At 38.5% G+C, this 16,637-nt stretch overlaps 1 protein-coding gene across 9 annotated transcripts in view; it reads right to left on the bottom strand.

The window, feature by feature from the left end:
* LOC122516645 (teneurin-a) overlaps positions 1-16,637 on the bottom strand; it is a 545,517-nt gene that overhangs the window by 100,504 nt on the left and 428,376 nt on the right. Inside the window, exon 1 of one of the 9 annotated variants that reach the window (XM_043634630.1) lies at positions 1,881-4,011. The exons of the other annotated variants lie outside the window; for them this stretch is intronic. Coding sequence (XP_043490565.1) covers positions 1,881-1,936 — 56 coding nt within the window. The 5' untranslated portion in view covers positions 1,937-4,011. Of the gene's footprint in view, positions 1-1,880; positions 4,012-16,637 lie in introns of those variants that run through there. 9 annotated transcript variants of the gene reach the window in all.

Genomic DNA, 16,637 nt, shown 5'->3' with positions numbered 1-16,637 from the left:
GAAAATTCGTAAAAATAACAATCAGAATTTGTCCCATTTAGTCGTATAAACAAATCATTTTCTCTGAATGTAATTAGATCATGTAACGATCTAATATACGTTAGTGTCCTCGACGTGTGAGCATCGATCATCTTAGATATACACGCCGGTTGCTCTTGAGACGAACGCGATGAGCACGCTACGAATGCATCTACCTTGCCGTATTGCACAACTGCAACTGCTGTGGGCGATGTGATTGCGTTACTACTACTACTGCTGCTGCTGCTGTTGTAGTTGCTGCTGTTGCTGCACGTTACGTTACGTTCCATGCGAACGTAGAAGCGCACAGATTGCATCGGATGTTTCGTGTTTGCAATGTCGGAATACGCGCCGCTCTGTTTGGCACTTTAGATTATCGAGCATAAAGGGAAGGTGAAACGTTCGGTGTGTATGTGTGTGTGTGCGCATCTGCAAGAGACGAGAGATGCAAACGTTTGCGCGCATACGCGTATATATATACACACTTTATGTATTTATATATATATATATTTAAGTAGAGTATAGATGCGTAGAAGAGAGAGAGAAAGAGAGAGAGAGAGAGAGAGACTTGGCAGATTCGAGAGAGCCGATATAGGTAAGTACTTCTATGCTTCCAAGTGGAGCTCGATTCGAAGCCTCACGCTCGAGGGATGGGGTTAATGACGAACCCTCGCTTGTTCGAGGAGAACACGTCGGAATCAATCAACGTTCAATGTGATATAGCCGAGAAGATATCGATATGTTTGAATTTATCTTGTAGGATTATTAGTTAAAATAATCTTCATTGATTTTATTATAGCTTCGTATACACGTGGAATTCGTTATTTCCACTTTTCGGGGATTTGAGAATCTATTATTTAACGGTAGATCTGTATATCTCTATTAGTTTTATTTATTTTCACTTTTTTGAAGGATATTCATAATTGAGAGAATGAGAGAAATGATATAAGGAAATTAACCGCTAACGCGTTTCGGATGTTCTAATTAGTGATCTCGAAAATGAGTCCAAGTTAGCAGAGTAGCGACGGTAGGAACGTGAAAATAATTGATGGAATCTCTTAAAGGAAGGATTATCTTTGGAATAGTAGTATATGTATTGGTAACAGTTTATTAGACGATATTTATGGAAATATTCGAGACGAATTATTAACGGAAGTTTAAAAATGGATTTGAAAATTTAGTTTAAATTTTCTCTTGTTAATCTTTTATGAGAGATGAGAATCGTGTCGTGTGTACTTAAAGATACGACACCAATTGAAATAACGGGAATGAAAATTTGATATAACTCGAAATGTTAGTTTCAGTTGGACTCTTTTCATACGAGCAAACCGATCAATGATTTTGGATGGTTGGTATTAGACAGGTAGATAGGTGGTACTACTACTACTACTACTACTACTAGTCGCACACGCGTCCGATGTCACTAGACGTCGTTCAATTCGAACACGTTCGCGTGTTCGAAATGCATCGAGTTTGAATTTAATGATGAGTATGTCTATGATAAATAGAAAAGAAAGAAATTTTTCTTTTATATATATATATATATTATTTATATATTTTCAAGAAAAATCTTTCAAACGTTCAGTCAACATTTAAAACGACTATAGTCACGAAAACCGATTAACTTCTTTAGAAAGATCGATAATAAAAATAATGATTACGAAATGAACGAAATAATCGTATGAAATTCTTAAAGAGATAAACATGAAAATATAGGAATTAGAAAAATGAATGATTAGATGTATAACAACAATGTGTTATATTTCGCAACGAATAAGATAATAACGCGGAAGCGTGAACTGATATTAAAGAGATAATAAATAGGATATATATATCAAACATGAGAGTGTATATAATCTTACCGGACGTGACGTCGTGGTAAAGGCGGTGGTACCGGGCTGTGAAAATTATCCATCATCGAGTAGGCGTCGTGTTCGAGCGAGGACTTGTGATCGAGCGCCTCGAGGTGATCCAACCTGAGGAGCTCGGCCTCGCGAGGCGAATGAAGCTCACAATGTGTTGTTACGCGGAGCAACGGTCTCAGGGCAGAACCGCCTTCGCATCGTTGCTGCCGCGAAGGCGGTTTCGCCGTCGTAGTCGTAGTCGACGACACCCCTCCACCACCCCCTCCCTCTACGACAACAACACCACCACCACTGCCACCACCACCAACACCATCCGTCGCAACGCGTTCTTCAGCCCAGACTTCGAATTCCCCTGCTGCCGAGTAATCACCGAATCCACCGTTACCCTTCACCGTTGCACACTTTCTTACACTTTCCTCGACGAGTCTTGGGCAAGATGAGGAGCCCCGGTTAAATTCGTTCAATCGTTCTCTGCGTAATTGTTGATGTTGTTTTTCTTGAGATTGTTGGGATTGTTGTTGTTGTTGACGTTTCTCTTGATCTTGATGTTTTTTATCTTCCTTTCGATTTCTATATTCAACCAAATATTCGCGAGATGGCAAAGAGAACGACAGGCTGCCTCTACTGTGACCGGCACGACGACGAGCCGTCAGATTCCTCGATTGATCGCTATGATTGGCATCTATCACCGTCGTTGCTGCTTTCTTTAACTCTTTGATTGCTTATTCTACTTCTCTTCTATCTTTCTTATTCTTTTATTCTTTTTATTATTTTTTATGATAATCTTTCGATAGTTTTTCGAATAACTTAGAGATTTTCTTTCGAAAGATATTAACGTGTTTGCTCGTTAACGAGAACTATCGGGCAAATAAGTGAGAAGTACGCGTATCATACACGATGTGTGCGTGAAAGATATAGAGAGAGAGAGGGAGAGAGAGAGAGAAAGTACACAGAGTGTATATGGCGACGGACACGACGCGGAAATTCGCGTAAGCAAACTTTCCTATCGATCTGTCAACACCGAGCGAGAAAGTTCAACTCCCTGCCGCGAGCACTGTCCCTTCTTCCGTAGGGACGCTTCTTTTTCCTGTACAACTTTAAACTGGAGAACCTTAAACTCTTCGTTTATCTCTTTTATCTTCCCTTTGTCTTATTATTCTTCTTCTCTTCTTTATTATAATATCAAATATTGTCAATAATATTATAATAATCCTTTATTTCATATCTTCTAAATTAGCGATAACACGAACTTTGGTTGATTATGTGCAAAATAAACAAGAATGGGAGAACAACGAAACAAAACTTCGACGCACTCGATATATCGATTCACTCTCACAGAGATTACTATCAATCAATCAATCAATCAATCAATCACTCGTCGTAAACCAGGATGATTCTTGAGAACAATTTCACGTATTAAAATCGATAGATTATTTAACGTGTTACCAAAGAACGATCCAAATGTGAAAAGACGATACCAATAAGATCGATCGAACGAGAACAACAATATCGATCGTCAGAATTTAAAAAAAACACGTTTAATCGTATCTTCCCCTTATCCACGAAGAATATCGAAAAGGGTTTTTTTTTGTTTTTAAAACGAAGAAGAGAGAGAGAGAGAGAGAAAGAGAGAAAGAGTGAGAGATTTTGTGTCCGAATAATTCAAAGTCACGAATTATCTCTCTAAATACCTTTCCCTTTTTTATCTCTCTCGATTCTATACATCAATCCCTTCTTTTTAGAAACCGAGATAAAAGGATGAAACCAATAGCTGTATCTCACTCAGCATCCAACAACAATCTCGATTGACAATAAAATAATAGAATATATTCGTTCTTCTTTTTTTTTTTGTAATATACAAGAAAAAAAAAACTAAAGACAAAAGACAATCTTTGTCTATCCGTAGGTTAAAATCTATTTCAATCTATCTATCTATCTATCTATCTATTTCTCTTCAATATACTGTCACACTCTAATCACTATCTTCTCTCGTTAAGGGTAAAAACTCGTCGAGGTATCTCGCGCACACCCGCGACAGTTGCGGATCAAAGACTGAAGGGCCCACTGACTGCGCCGCAACGCCCGGCACCAACTGACACTGAGTGTCCCCACCACCGTCAACCGTGGAAGCGCGCGCGCGCGCACTTAGGGCGCACGCGCAAATGACGACCCTTGCCTACCGAATCGGGATCCTACTACTACCACTGCTTCTACTACTACTACACTACTACTACTACAACTACTACTACTACTACTACTACTACTACTATTACTACCCTCTACGGGTATATACGATTTTCTCTATCTCTATCCACCTACCTTTCTACCTACTACCTACCTACCTCTTCTACCTATATACCCTTCCTCCTCACCCTCCTAGCCCTCGGCTATGCTATCCTCGAGAGTGAACGCCGACTAGTGGAGACCGCGACAACTACAAACTCACCCCCTTCCAATATCGACGTTGCCCTGTCAGACGAACACTCACACATCCTTGATTTCCCTGTTGCGCGTCGAGAAAACTCTACTGTATTTACGAGATACTCTTTTAAAAGAGCTTGTGAGTTTTCTTTTCGTTTTTCTTCCCTTCCTTTTTTCTCTCTCTCTTTTTATTTTTTACTCTTCTTCTCTTTTTTTTACCTCCCTCCCTCCTTCCCTTCCTCTATGCCAAGCACCCCACTCCCACTCTCTACCTCGCTTCCTCCAACCCTCTCTCGTTTTTTCTTGTTTCGTACTGTATTTCCTTTTTTTTTTACTTCTTCTTCTTTATTTCTTTCTTTCTTTCTTTCTTTCCTTCTATCATCGCGTAGAAACGTTTCGCAAATCGTACGTTGTTAAACGTTAGTTGACTTTACGTAGATTTTCATTGTAATATTTGATTGACGAAATGTTAATTTAACTTTTTTTTTTTTGTTTATTTAAATAATAATGTCATACCGCAAATAGATCTCGTTTTGGGACGAGATTTATTTCTCGGTTAATATTTGGTAGGAGGATTTGTTTGACAAATGTATTCGAAATTTTGTATCAATGATAGCAACGTATACGTATAACCGTAAAAAAAAGAATCCTATAACGATAGAATAGTATACGCGATTTGTATAGGAAATAATTGTTTGATATCTCTCGTTACTGACATTATTTCTCAACGATCCTAGTAGTTTTTTTATTTTTTTTTGTATTGTTTTTTTTCCCTTTCCTTCTTTATTATACGAATAACGTTTCGAGGAAAAGAGAAAGCCCAGTGTTCGAGTTCAATTATTTTCGTTTGAACATATACTACGCGTTTATCCCTTTTCGATAAAAACTTGTTGACTAGTAGAGCGGAAAAACATTTCAAACGACTCTATACGTAAAACAATCGTAACTGGAACGAGGAGGATCTAGTTTGATCTCGATCAAAACCTGGCTTTTTTCTTCGTTTTTTTTTTCCCCTTTTTCTTTTTCATCATCTTTTATTTCTTTCTTTCTATTTTTTTTCTTTTTTTTTTCGTTTGTTTGTTAGTTTGTTTTCTTCGCGAAGGAGCCCACCACCGTCGAGTAGAAGGGTTTTTATTCTTCCCTTCGTTTATTTTTTTGTTTAAAACAACAACAAAGGAATCTTTGTGTATGTCGGTTGTGTAATACACAACATACACGAGGTTTCCTCCCTCGTTCGATGGCTATATATTTTTCTTCGTAGAAAATATGCTTTGTACGTTAAAAGCTAAAGCTCTTTTACCCTGTTTTCTCGCGGTATTTTTCTATAAAAGTCAAAGGATATATTCTCTCGTGAAGGAGATAAACGAGCGATGGAGAAATAAAAAAAAAGAAAGAGAAATTAAAAAAAAAGAATAAAAAAATGAACAAAAAAAAAAAAAGAAAAACAAGAAATATCGATAGACCAACGAAAGGACTATTATATTTCGATCTTTTATCGATCTCAAGCAGCCAGGCAGCAACAGGTACTACGTATAATATATGTATATATATATATGTATATATATACATATTTATGTAAGTATTACATACGCATTTAACTCTTACGATTCGTAACAGGAAAATGTAATAATTAGAAGAAGAGAGAGAAAAAAAACGAGAGATAAATGATAACCTAATGAACTTATTAAAACTGTACTAACGTACGTACGTATGTATGTATGTATATATATATATGTGTATGTGTGTGTGTAGGTACAGACATTAAATCGTCCGAATTCAACGATATTTTAGCAGCACGTGTAAACGGATATACTCGTTGAAAAATATATTCAACCAACGAAGAGCTTTTCACGCAACTCCGGCAACGTATAAAGTAAAATATGTGCATGTGTATAGTAGATACGCTACACGTCGTACGTTTGCGTCTTTGAAAACACGTATAGATGCAAATGCAAGGTGAAAGATGCGATGGTAGATTACGAAAGAACAGGTTTCTCTATTTGTAATTCTGAAAAATATATATAATATACACTCCCGGAGAGGATAATGTGCTGATATTCGAATCTTTTCTCCCTTATTTTCGTGTTTTCTTTTTATTTATGTTTTTATCGTCAAATAGAAAAATACGAAATTTCGACGATATCTTATTACCCTTTTTTTTTTTCTTATTCGTCGATACTTTTTTACTCTGTATTAATTTAACATTTTCGTTTTACAACGATTTGTCTCTCTTTTCGTTCCTTTTTTTTCCCCCATTTAAAAACGAAAGTGTAGGAAAACATATTTTTCTTCTTTTTTTCTCTCTCTAATAGCTTTTCAAGAAGGGTAGTAGTGGAGGTGGTGGTGGTGGTGGTCAAGGGATGGGGATAGAGAATGGTTGGAATTTTTGAGGAAAAAATTAGTCTGCGAGCTGGAAGCACAAGGCTTAAGCCCAAGTGTTTCGTAGAAAGAAGAACTATTTGAAAAGCGTAATGAGAGAGAGAGAGAGAGAGAGAGAGATATAAAGAGAGATTTTCGTGGTCAGAGGGTAAAGTTAGTATACGACGCGTATACATTGCTTTCCAGCCGCGTCTTTTGGGGGATTCTGTGGCGACTTTTAAAAGGGGCCAAGCCGCACGTGCGTTACGTGCGAACGACATTCCACGTCACAAATGAACTTTTCTATCATCGAGTTCCCCCGTTGAGGTTAAATCGTCTAGAACAACGTTACAACGAATCCTCTCTTACGAGTAGTATTTTAAATCTAGCGGAAAATTTTCGATCGTTTATACAAGGGGGTGGGGTAGTTGAAAGCCTATAAGTATCTCAAATTTACATAAATATTAATGAAACGTTCATGGAATATTAAATATGTCACATTAGAGATATAATATTGTCAACAACAAATATTATATATGTATATATAGATTATAAAATCGACGTAATAGCAATTTATAGTTAAACGGTTTTATCCGAATATTCTATATAACATTATCGTATATTTATCGTTAACAAATTGTAATTAAATGCTCGTATATATATATATATATATTTAGTTCTCAATTAAGTCAAAAAAATCGATAGGTAGCAGTTTTGTTTCTTTTTTTTCTTTTTTTTCATGATAATCTTCCGTAATCGAGACAAGTGGTTTTGTATAACCTCGGACTCGGCTTGTAAATTCTGGATAAGATCAAAGAACTCTTCTCTTCTCTCGTTCTTCTATCTTCTATCATCCTATTTTGTAGATCCACGGGGCTTACCGAAACGGCCACCACGTACAGTTTAACTTATTTAACCTAATGGAATTTAAAGTTCAACGCCGAAATAGATGCATTCCCGCCTTTAACTCCCCCTCCTCCAGTCCCCGCCATCCTCACCTGGATTTCGTGATCGTTCGTAAAAGGTTTGCGGAATCGGATCAAGTATATTCTGTTCTTTTCTGTTATGCGAAAACGTATTGGCTAGAGAAAATCTTCTTTTTAACCGTGCAAACAGATTTTCCATTTGATTTTGAAAATCCATTATTTAAACATTACTTTTTTAGCAAATCCATTCTATTTTATATTTCATACGTGGCAAATACATATATATCGATAGTAAAAATCACGATTAAAGATAAAAATTATTTATGGAATAAAAGATAATATTAAAATAATTTCTAATAATAATAATAATAATAATAATAATAATAATAATAATAATAATAATTAAATACGTAATTTTTATTAACGCAGATACAATACTCGATCCCTAGGGGAAAATAATAAAGAGATAATAAATGTTCCGTGATATATATCATGACTTTCGTTCGACCTTGAATAAGCTCAACTCCACACCATCCTCCTCCTCTCCTAATTCATGAAAGGAAGATAGAAAGAGAGAAAGAGAGAGAAAGAGAGAGAGAGGGGTGAATGTGTGGGGTGGGGGAGAGGGGTGGGGTGAGAGAAAGTGAAAGTGAGAGTGATAAAGAGAACGAACTCTAGAAGCAGTAAGTAAGTTTCAACGGGACGGCAGATAGCACACGTAACCAACCAACCAACCAACCAACCAACCAACCAACCAGTGCGCGTCCCTCTTATTGCCAAGAAATCATAGAAGCACTCGAGCCCTCTCGAAACTACCCTTCTGACGCTCGTATGCAGCCCACGAGAACGATCGGAAGGAAGTTTAATTATATCCTCGATACGTCGGTCGCGTCGGCTACCGTTGATACACTTATCTACTCACCCTAACACACACCACTTTGCTTACTACACACTAACATAAATATATACGAATTTTACAGAGAGAGAGAGAGAGAGAGAAAGAGAGAGAGTACTCGAAAATACATCTCTTACAATTTGGTCTTCGTTTATCACTCATGAAACGAAGGAGTGAGGGAAAAAAAGGGTACGGAAGATATACGGGGGTAAGAGTTGTTTCAATCCCTTTTCCAGATTTCTCTGTCTTCATCTACACAACAAGAGTAGACCCTAAAATCTCTCTTTATTGTTTTCTTTCTCTCTTTCTCTTTTTGCCTACAAAGAACGTTTACCCTTTTAGTACCTAGTCTCGCGAAGAGGTAACCAAACCCTGTGGCGGCGACGTACAACCCATTCTTTGATGGGCCAAACTCTCCTGGCCTGTGTAACTCTGGAACTACCCTCTGGAACGTTCACTTCCTCTCCCCCCCTCCTACCTCTCTCTTCATCCCCTTCTTTCTCATTCTCTCTCATGTTCCAAGAGCAAGTTCTCATAAATGCACGTATAGGAACGAAGAAAAGAGAGAGAGGGAAGGAAGGAAGGAAGGAAGGAAGGAAGGAAGGAACGTAGCATAGTAGAAGGGAGAAGAAGAAGGAGAAGAAGAAGAAGAAGAAGAAGAAAGGAGGAGAAGGATGAGGGAGGAACGAAGGCATGTCCGCACGCGAGACCCCGAAGGAGAAAATTCGCGACAGGTCCTTTGATGTCGTTTAAACAGAAAACGTCGCTGCCTGCTGTGCTCTACGAGGACCCCGGTTCCTTCCTTCCTTCCTTCCAACTCATACTACACACACACACACACACACACACACACGCTAATATATAAGTATGAATAAGCCTTCGTATCGAAGAAGAGAGGAACACCACGGCTACTTCAGACGCAATGCGTCGTCATAGAACGAAAGGTGGGCCTTCCTTTGAATCTATTTCTTTCCTCTTTCTCCGTAAGCCTTATCGTTCTCTCTCATCTTTCCTTTTAGTTCTGGTCCGCTTTGTGAGACCACGATGACGAGGAACAGCACCATCATCAGCAGCAGTAGTAGCAGTAGTAGCAGTAAAAGGTGGAGGACAAGGACGAGTACGATAGTAGTAGGAGTCTTTCGATGTTTCGAGATATCCTGGCTGGTTTCGTTCATTCATTCATTCGTTCATTCGTTCATTCGTTCATTTATTCATTCGTTCGTTAGTTCGTTAGTTCATGCCACAAGCACTCCTATCTTCTGTACTCTTATCTTACTCTCTCTCTCTCTCTCTCACTCTGTTTCATTCCCGATAGGCACTTCTCCGCTCTTTCAAACACGATTGTCCCGTGGCCCGGATGCGGAGGATCGCGCACGCTTTCCGAGATCTACAAGCCAGGAATTCTCCGGGTGTAAGGACTCGCTGCGAGTTTATGCGTTCGAGGGATGCACGTGCACCGTATTGCTACCGAGCTTAACCTTTCGTGCCGCACGAGATGTCGCACATCGCGAGATCGCGCTACGATTCCTTTGCGAATGCAACCGCAGATAGATAGATAGAGAGAGAGAGAGAAAGAGAGAGAGAGAGAGAGTGAGAAGACAGTTTGGATTTAGATAAGACGATCCTTGCAAATGGATTCTCTTTGACTTGATACCTGATGATTTACATTTTTATTTTCTAGTCTTTCTTATCTGTTTTTCGTAGGCTTTTTATCAACAAGAAAATTGACCAGATTTGAAATTATTTGTTATCCTTATTACGATATTTATTTGATATCAATCAGAGAGAAAGAGAGAGAGAGATGTAAGAAAAATTCGTATCGATTCGTCGGAAGCGTAAGAAAATTTTTACAGACGAAATGAAATTTTAATTATTTATTTATTTACGAATTGAAAATAACGTAATATCAACGAAACAAAATGTATACATCAGGGAGACTAATGGAGAGAATAAAAATCCAAAATGAAGATAAGATTTTCTATAAGATCTAATAATAATAACAATAATAATAATAATATTAATAATAATACGTGTTTCTCATAAATATTTTTAACAGGACACGCGTTTTACTTCGATCGAGTTTCCTATGGAGATACCAAGAATTGTAGTAGGAAAAAAAGAAAGTAAGAGTGAAAGAGAAAGACAGACAGACAGAGAGAGAGTGAGAGAGAGAGAGTGAGAGAGAGGGGAAAGATGGGAATGCATTCGCGTTTAATCCGGGCGACGCGATTCTCGCTTAGCTCGCCAAACGGTGCATATACGACAGCATTCCACGCGATACATCACGTTCTACGATCAAATATCGTTTCCTCCACCTTGAAATATTTAAATCAAACGTATCCAATAGCTAGGCGAGGAGGAGGAGTCTTATATATCCTCCTCCTTCTCTTCCTCCTCCTCCTCCTCCTCCACCTTTACCTTCTCCTTTTCCTCCTCCTTCTCCTTCACCTTCGTTTCCTCCCCCATCCGCGAAATTGAAAAATAATCCTCGGCTTTGCGATCTATCATGGAACGCAGATCAATTTCACGAGTCTCTCGTTTTCTTTCTCTTTCTCTTTCTTGATTTCTTTCATTTTCATTGACGGTAGACAAGTTGAGAGAACGTTACTCCCCCCCTCTCTCTCTCTTTCCTTCTCTCTCTTACTCTTCTCTTTCTCTCATTCTCTCTCTCTCTCTCTTTCTCTCTTTCTTTATCGATCGATAAGAAAGTTTTCTTTTCTATCAAATTTTCAATTAACACTTTCCGATATCCACTTTGTCGTTTGGTATGACAACGGCGACAAGATCGATGCCAAACACGTCATAATGCGTCTTAGATGCGCCGGACGCGTACCAAGAACGACGAAAGAATGGGGAGGTGGTGGTGGATCCTGGTATAGAACGTAGACGACGACGTTCTCAGATACGTCGGATTACGTTTGCATATCATTTCTGTAGGCGCACACGGTAGTCCGTGACGAGCATACTCGCCATTTCCGTTCGTATTTCCGCTCGCATTTCAAACCGCGTTTAGGTGAAAAGACAACGTCGTTCTTGTCAATCGTTTTCTCTCTCTCTCTCTCTCTCTTTCTCTCTCTCTCTTTCTCTCTGTCTTTCATGCTTTTCTCGAAAGAGAAGAAAAATATGAATTCTTAAAAAAAAAAAACAAAATTATTTCTTATTAACTCGTAAACGTGTAAACGTACGATCTATAATATATTTTTACCGAATGTAAAAAATAAAATATTACAGTGTTCAAATATTAGATAGATAATTGAATCAAAATAATGAATTTAATGTCGAGAAAATTTTGGTATTTTTAAATTAGAATTTAAGAAAATATCAAGAATGAGATAGAGAGATTGTATTTACTTTGTAAGATATTCATTCTAAAAAGAAATGATTACTAATTAACATTTAAATGCGTGAATTATCATTATCGTATCAATTTAAACAACAAACCATTGTATCCCATTCATTAAGTAATTAATTGAAACGGAAAAAAAAATAATGCGTTTAAAGTAGTACGATTATCCATTTTCCATTGTGAATAAAAATATCAAGAGAAGAGAACAGGTGAGGGGAAGGGATATAGGGAAAATTATTTAAAAAAAAACAGAAAGGAAAAGAAGAAAAAAGTAACAATTTGAAATCGTCACGCACAGTGATCCCCGTTCATCCTGAAGCAGCTTAACATCGTCGTTATGAGAAGAAAGAGAGAACGAGAGAGAGAGAGAGAGAGAGAGAGAGAGGAGAAAAGGGGTTGCCTGTGGCCCGTCATTACCGGAACCAATTTCCTCCAACGCAGGCCACATCCCGAGTGTCCTCTGCAGGGATTCGCCATGGTACTTCAACTCCTCGGCTGGAAAGACATCCCACACGATAGGACGACGACAAAATCTACGATAGATTGTAGAAAGAGAGAGAGGAAGAGAAAGAAAGAGAAAGAGAGGGTAGAAACGGGAAGAGAAAAGTCGAGTTTGAAAGAATGCTCGATTTCATATGAATGCGTTCCATGCAAATGCTTAGCAACGTTGGTACCAGGATAAAGATCGCTCGACGAATGAGAGAGAAAAGGGAGGAAAAAGAAAGGGAAGGGTATGAACGGACCTAAGAGAACATAAACGGAGAAAGAAAAAGGAAGAAAGAAAAAAAAGGGAGAGGGTATGAGGTCGGCGGCACACCGATGCGAAGATAATTGGGTGGAATACATTCGGTTTCGTTTATGTATGTATTACTTCATACATATACATAGACATTCCATGGGTGGAGCTACTTGCATTATGCACATTATAGTAGAAAAAAAAAATTAAAAGAAACGCCTGTTATATACTTTCAAAGATGAAACGAGTGTTCCCGCTATATGTACGTACGTACGTATGTATGTATGTATGTATGCATGTATGTATATACCTACGTATATAAGATAGTCAGATAATTATTGAATTTATATTGTTTTTTAAAATATCACATTATATCGCATATAATAGAAAGCATCGAGGAAATATTTACGTCAAACTAACTGTTCGTAATGTCAATTCAATTTCTTATTCCTACAAAATAATTCCTTCAAATTTTTCACTTAAAAATAGCCATGAATTTTGTAAGATAATAATATTAAAAGTGGTTATAGTTTGACCGACCATCCCGGTATATTCTTCTATGAAAAAAAGAGAACCCGTGAAGGGTAAAAAAAGGAAAATGAAAAGGACAAAAAAAAGAAGGGTTGAGTCAGAGTACCCCTTGGTAGATTTAAAGAATGGAACGACATTAAGAGAAGGAGGAGACGTTCTCAACTCGCGGGATTCGAGAAGAGTACGTCCTCCTCTCCTCTCCTCTCCTTTACTCTCATGGTGCTGCCGGCCATTGTCTGGCCTTACGATCGCCCATTAACCGTGCACAGAACCATTTCTCCAATGACGAATCGAGTCCCGGCTTGTGTTGCCGGCCTTTGGCCACGTTTACGTAACGCTTTTGCAAGGTACCAGCCGCGTAATATCATATCCCGCCGGATATTATGATTTCTGTCTCCCGAGAGTGGTTACCTACCCCTTCTCTCTCTCTCTCTTATTCTCTTTCTCTTATCCGTTCACCGGAACCAGACCCAGCGGCATAATTCAAATCAAGTTTACCTATTGCATTTACTTGACATCGTCGACGCGCACGATAACATGCCGTTTGGCCGGATGCCAATACCACCATCCCTCTCTCACTCTCACTCTCTCTCTCTTTCTCTTTCTCTTTCACTATATCCTCCTATTTTAGCAGACATTTCCTTTTACTTTCTCTCTCATTGCAAATCTACCTACTACTACTATTTCTACTACTATTAGTGAGTAACTTTGACGGCAAATCGATTTTCTTCGATAAAATCTCACCTTTTCTTCTTGTTTCTTTTTTTCTTTTTTTTTCTATTCGAAACCAAACGTAACATAAAATTAATTTCAATAGCCTTAACTTTTACGTTTTTAAGAAATTATTATAAGGCCAGGTAACATGCCAGAAGCACAATCGAATTGATCATTAATCTATGATGCGCTTAGTCTCACCACTATCCAACTATATTTCCTGTAACCGGCTTAAGAGCCAGCCATCTCGCGATATAATACACATACATACACACACACATACATGCATATATATATACATACACTTATGCTCGTGGACAGATGCATTGTTCGCTCCTGTGCTTTATACGAATGGTTGTGTGCACGTGCTAGCCGGACGTCACTTTCCATATCACAGTGTTAGAATTCGTCGTCGTTGAGACTGTTGAACGTACAGAATGTAATCTCCATTTGCTTTGGATATTCACTCTTCCCCCTTTCCACCCTCCTCCTACCAAACTATCTACCTATCATTCCCCTCTTTCTATCTGTTCCATTTGAAAGCTGCTCATTAATTTATAGATTATATATAAATTTCTATAACTTCATGCATCTAGTATAGTTTCATTAGAGTTTCCTAGATTAATTCGTACTATTATTCATAGTACAATCTATAAAATCTATTTCTTATTAGAGATACCCCATTCGTTGTTAGATATAAATTCAATTTTTTTACTATATAATACGATAAGTGTTAGAACGTTCCCTTCCTTCTCACATCGTGCTATCATTTCAATGATGAAATTATTGAAAAGTTTGATACAAATCAGTAAATAATTATACGTTCTAAACGTACTACTATATTACTATAATTGTTGGAACGTTCCCTTTCCCTTTCATGGCGTACTATCATTTCAATGATGAAATTATTAAAACGTTTGATACAAATCAACAAATAACTATAAGTACACGTTTTCTGTACCCACATATTTGAAGGAGTCAGAACAATATCAGAGAATGCTAAGTTAATCTCGAAAATCGACGATAAACTTCGGTGTATTCGGTAAGCGAAATAGATAGTCGTTCGGTTGATAGGCAAAGTGTAGTCCTAGTTGTCAACGTCGTCAACGTCGTCGTCTTCGTCGTCGTCGTCGTCGTCGTTTACGAAGAGTACGCTGGTAGCGAGTTAGGCGAACGAATGAACGAACGAACGAACGAATGAACGAACAGGCCCGACTAGAATCTCTACCGTCAAACTCGCTGGGGCGCGATGCGTCGACTCACTGTAAATAAAGTCTCGCCCGCTCGGTTTGTTTGAAACATTGAGCAAACGTCGCTTGTTTAACCGGCTGGTAGAGGAAGAGGAAGAGGAAGAGGAGGAGGAGGAGGAGGAGGAACCCTATGCTAGACGGTGGTACTCGCACGGCACGCTTAAAAGAGGCAGACCTCGAAACCACCAACGTTGCTGCTTCTTTCTCTATCTTTTTCTCATTCCCTCTTATTTTCTCTTTCTCTCTCATTCTCTATTTCACCCACTTCATCTCTTTTTTCGCTCTATTTCTTTCACTCTCTCTCTCTCTCTCTTTGTGTGTGTTTTGATTCCTCTCCTCTCGCTTTAGTTCGCTTTCTGTTTTTAGCCACCCCTCGACGAAACGAAAACCTCGATCGTCCACCCATCCCCACCTTTCTCTCTTTTTCTCTGTGCACTCTTCTTCTTTCTTTGCTTTTCTTTCCCCCCAACCCCCAATCCCCCTACCAACTATTCAGTTCTCTTATTTAGCTCGTTTCCTCTTATCGGCGTAAACCAAAGTCGCTTGGAATCGTCGCAGATTCAACTTGTTCCGTTCCTTGTTACTTTATTCTCTTTCTCTGTTTAGTAAAAGCGTGGAAAACCGTCCCCGTTCGTCCGTTTGTCCATTCGTTCGTACATTCGTATCTCCTAACTCGGTGGGTGAGAGGGCGAGGGGTGAGAAAAACTCGGAAAGCGAAGCTCGAACGCGCGGAAACGTTCGCTCGCATCGGATCTCGACTTTCGTATCTTTCGAAAACGCTGTCGTTGATATTGAAGACTTTATAAACATTACTACTAGTACTGCTATCTTCTTCTATCCTTTTTTCTCTTTTTTTTCTTGTTTTCTCTTTTTTCCATGTAGTATACGTTTTTAGGATCTCCCGGTAACATTGCGCAGGGATATCATTCGTTTTCAAAGCTAGCTCGTAATTTTTGGTCGGTTTTGTAGTAGAATCAGCAACGTTTCTCGATTTTTCCTCGACTTTTCCAAAGAATATTTTTCTTTTTTTTTTTCTCTTTTCTATTTTTATATATATATATTTGCGCGTGCACGTACATTTTCTCTTTCGTTTTCGAATATCGAAACTAACGATATATATATAACTATATTTACGACGATAAAACTTTTTCCCCGAATCTTTTGCCTTTCCTTTCTCATTCTGTTTCTTTTTTTTGTTTCTAACGAATAAAATCCAGAACAGAAATGTCGGTTTGGTTTTTCTTCGGACGATATAGTCTGATTTTTACTTTCGGACCAGACCAGACCGGACCAGACTAAATTTCTCGCGATTGCGATCTTCGTTCTCTCTCGCGTGCGATGAAAACGAGTGTGCCAAAGTACAAGCTCGAGTTTAACCATTCTTTTTCATCGCGTAAACAAACTCCGTACCGACTCCCTACTTCCTACAGTGGAGGCAGATGTTTGCTCGACTGTACGATAAAAAATTTTTAGACGACTCAAACATTTTCGCGTTGGAAGATAACACGGTTGCTTTGCTAGCTAGCTCGCTTAGCTAGCTCGTTCGTTCGTACGTTCGTTCGTATTTTCGACAGGGA

This window comes from Polistes fuscatus, unplaced genomic scaffold (assembly GCF_010416935.1).
Source record: "Polistes fuscatus isolate 324 unplaced genomic scaffold, CU_Pfus_HIC Scaffold2, whole genome shotgun sequence".
NCBI classification, from domain to species: domain Eukaryota; kingdom Metazoa; phylum Arthropoda; class Insecta; order Hymenoptera; family Vespidae; genus Polistes; species Polistes fuscatus.
Note: the sequence above shows the minus strand (reverse complement) of the source record. Positions and strands in the feature narration are given on the sequence as shown.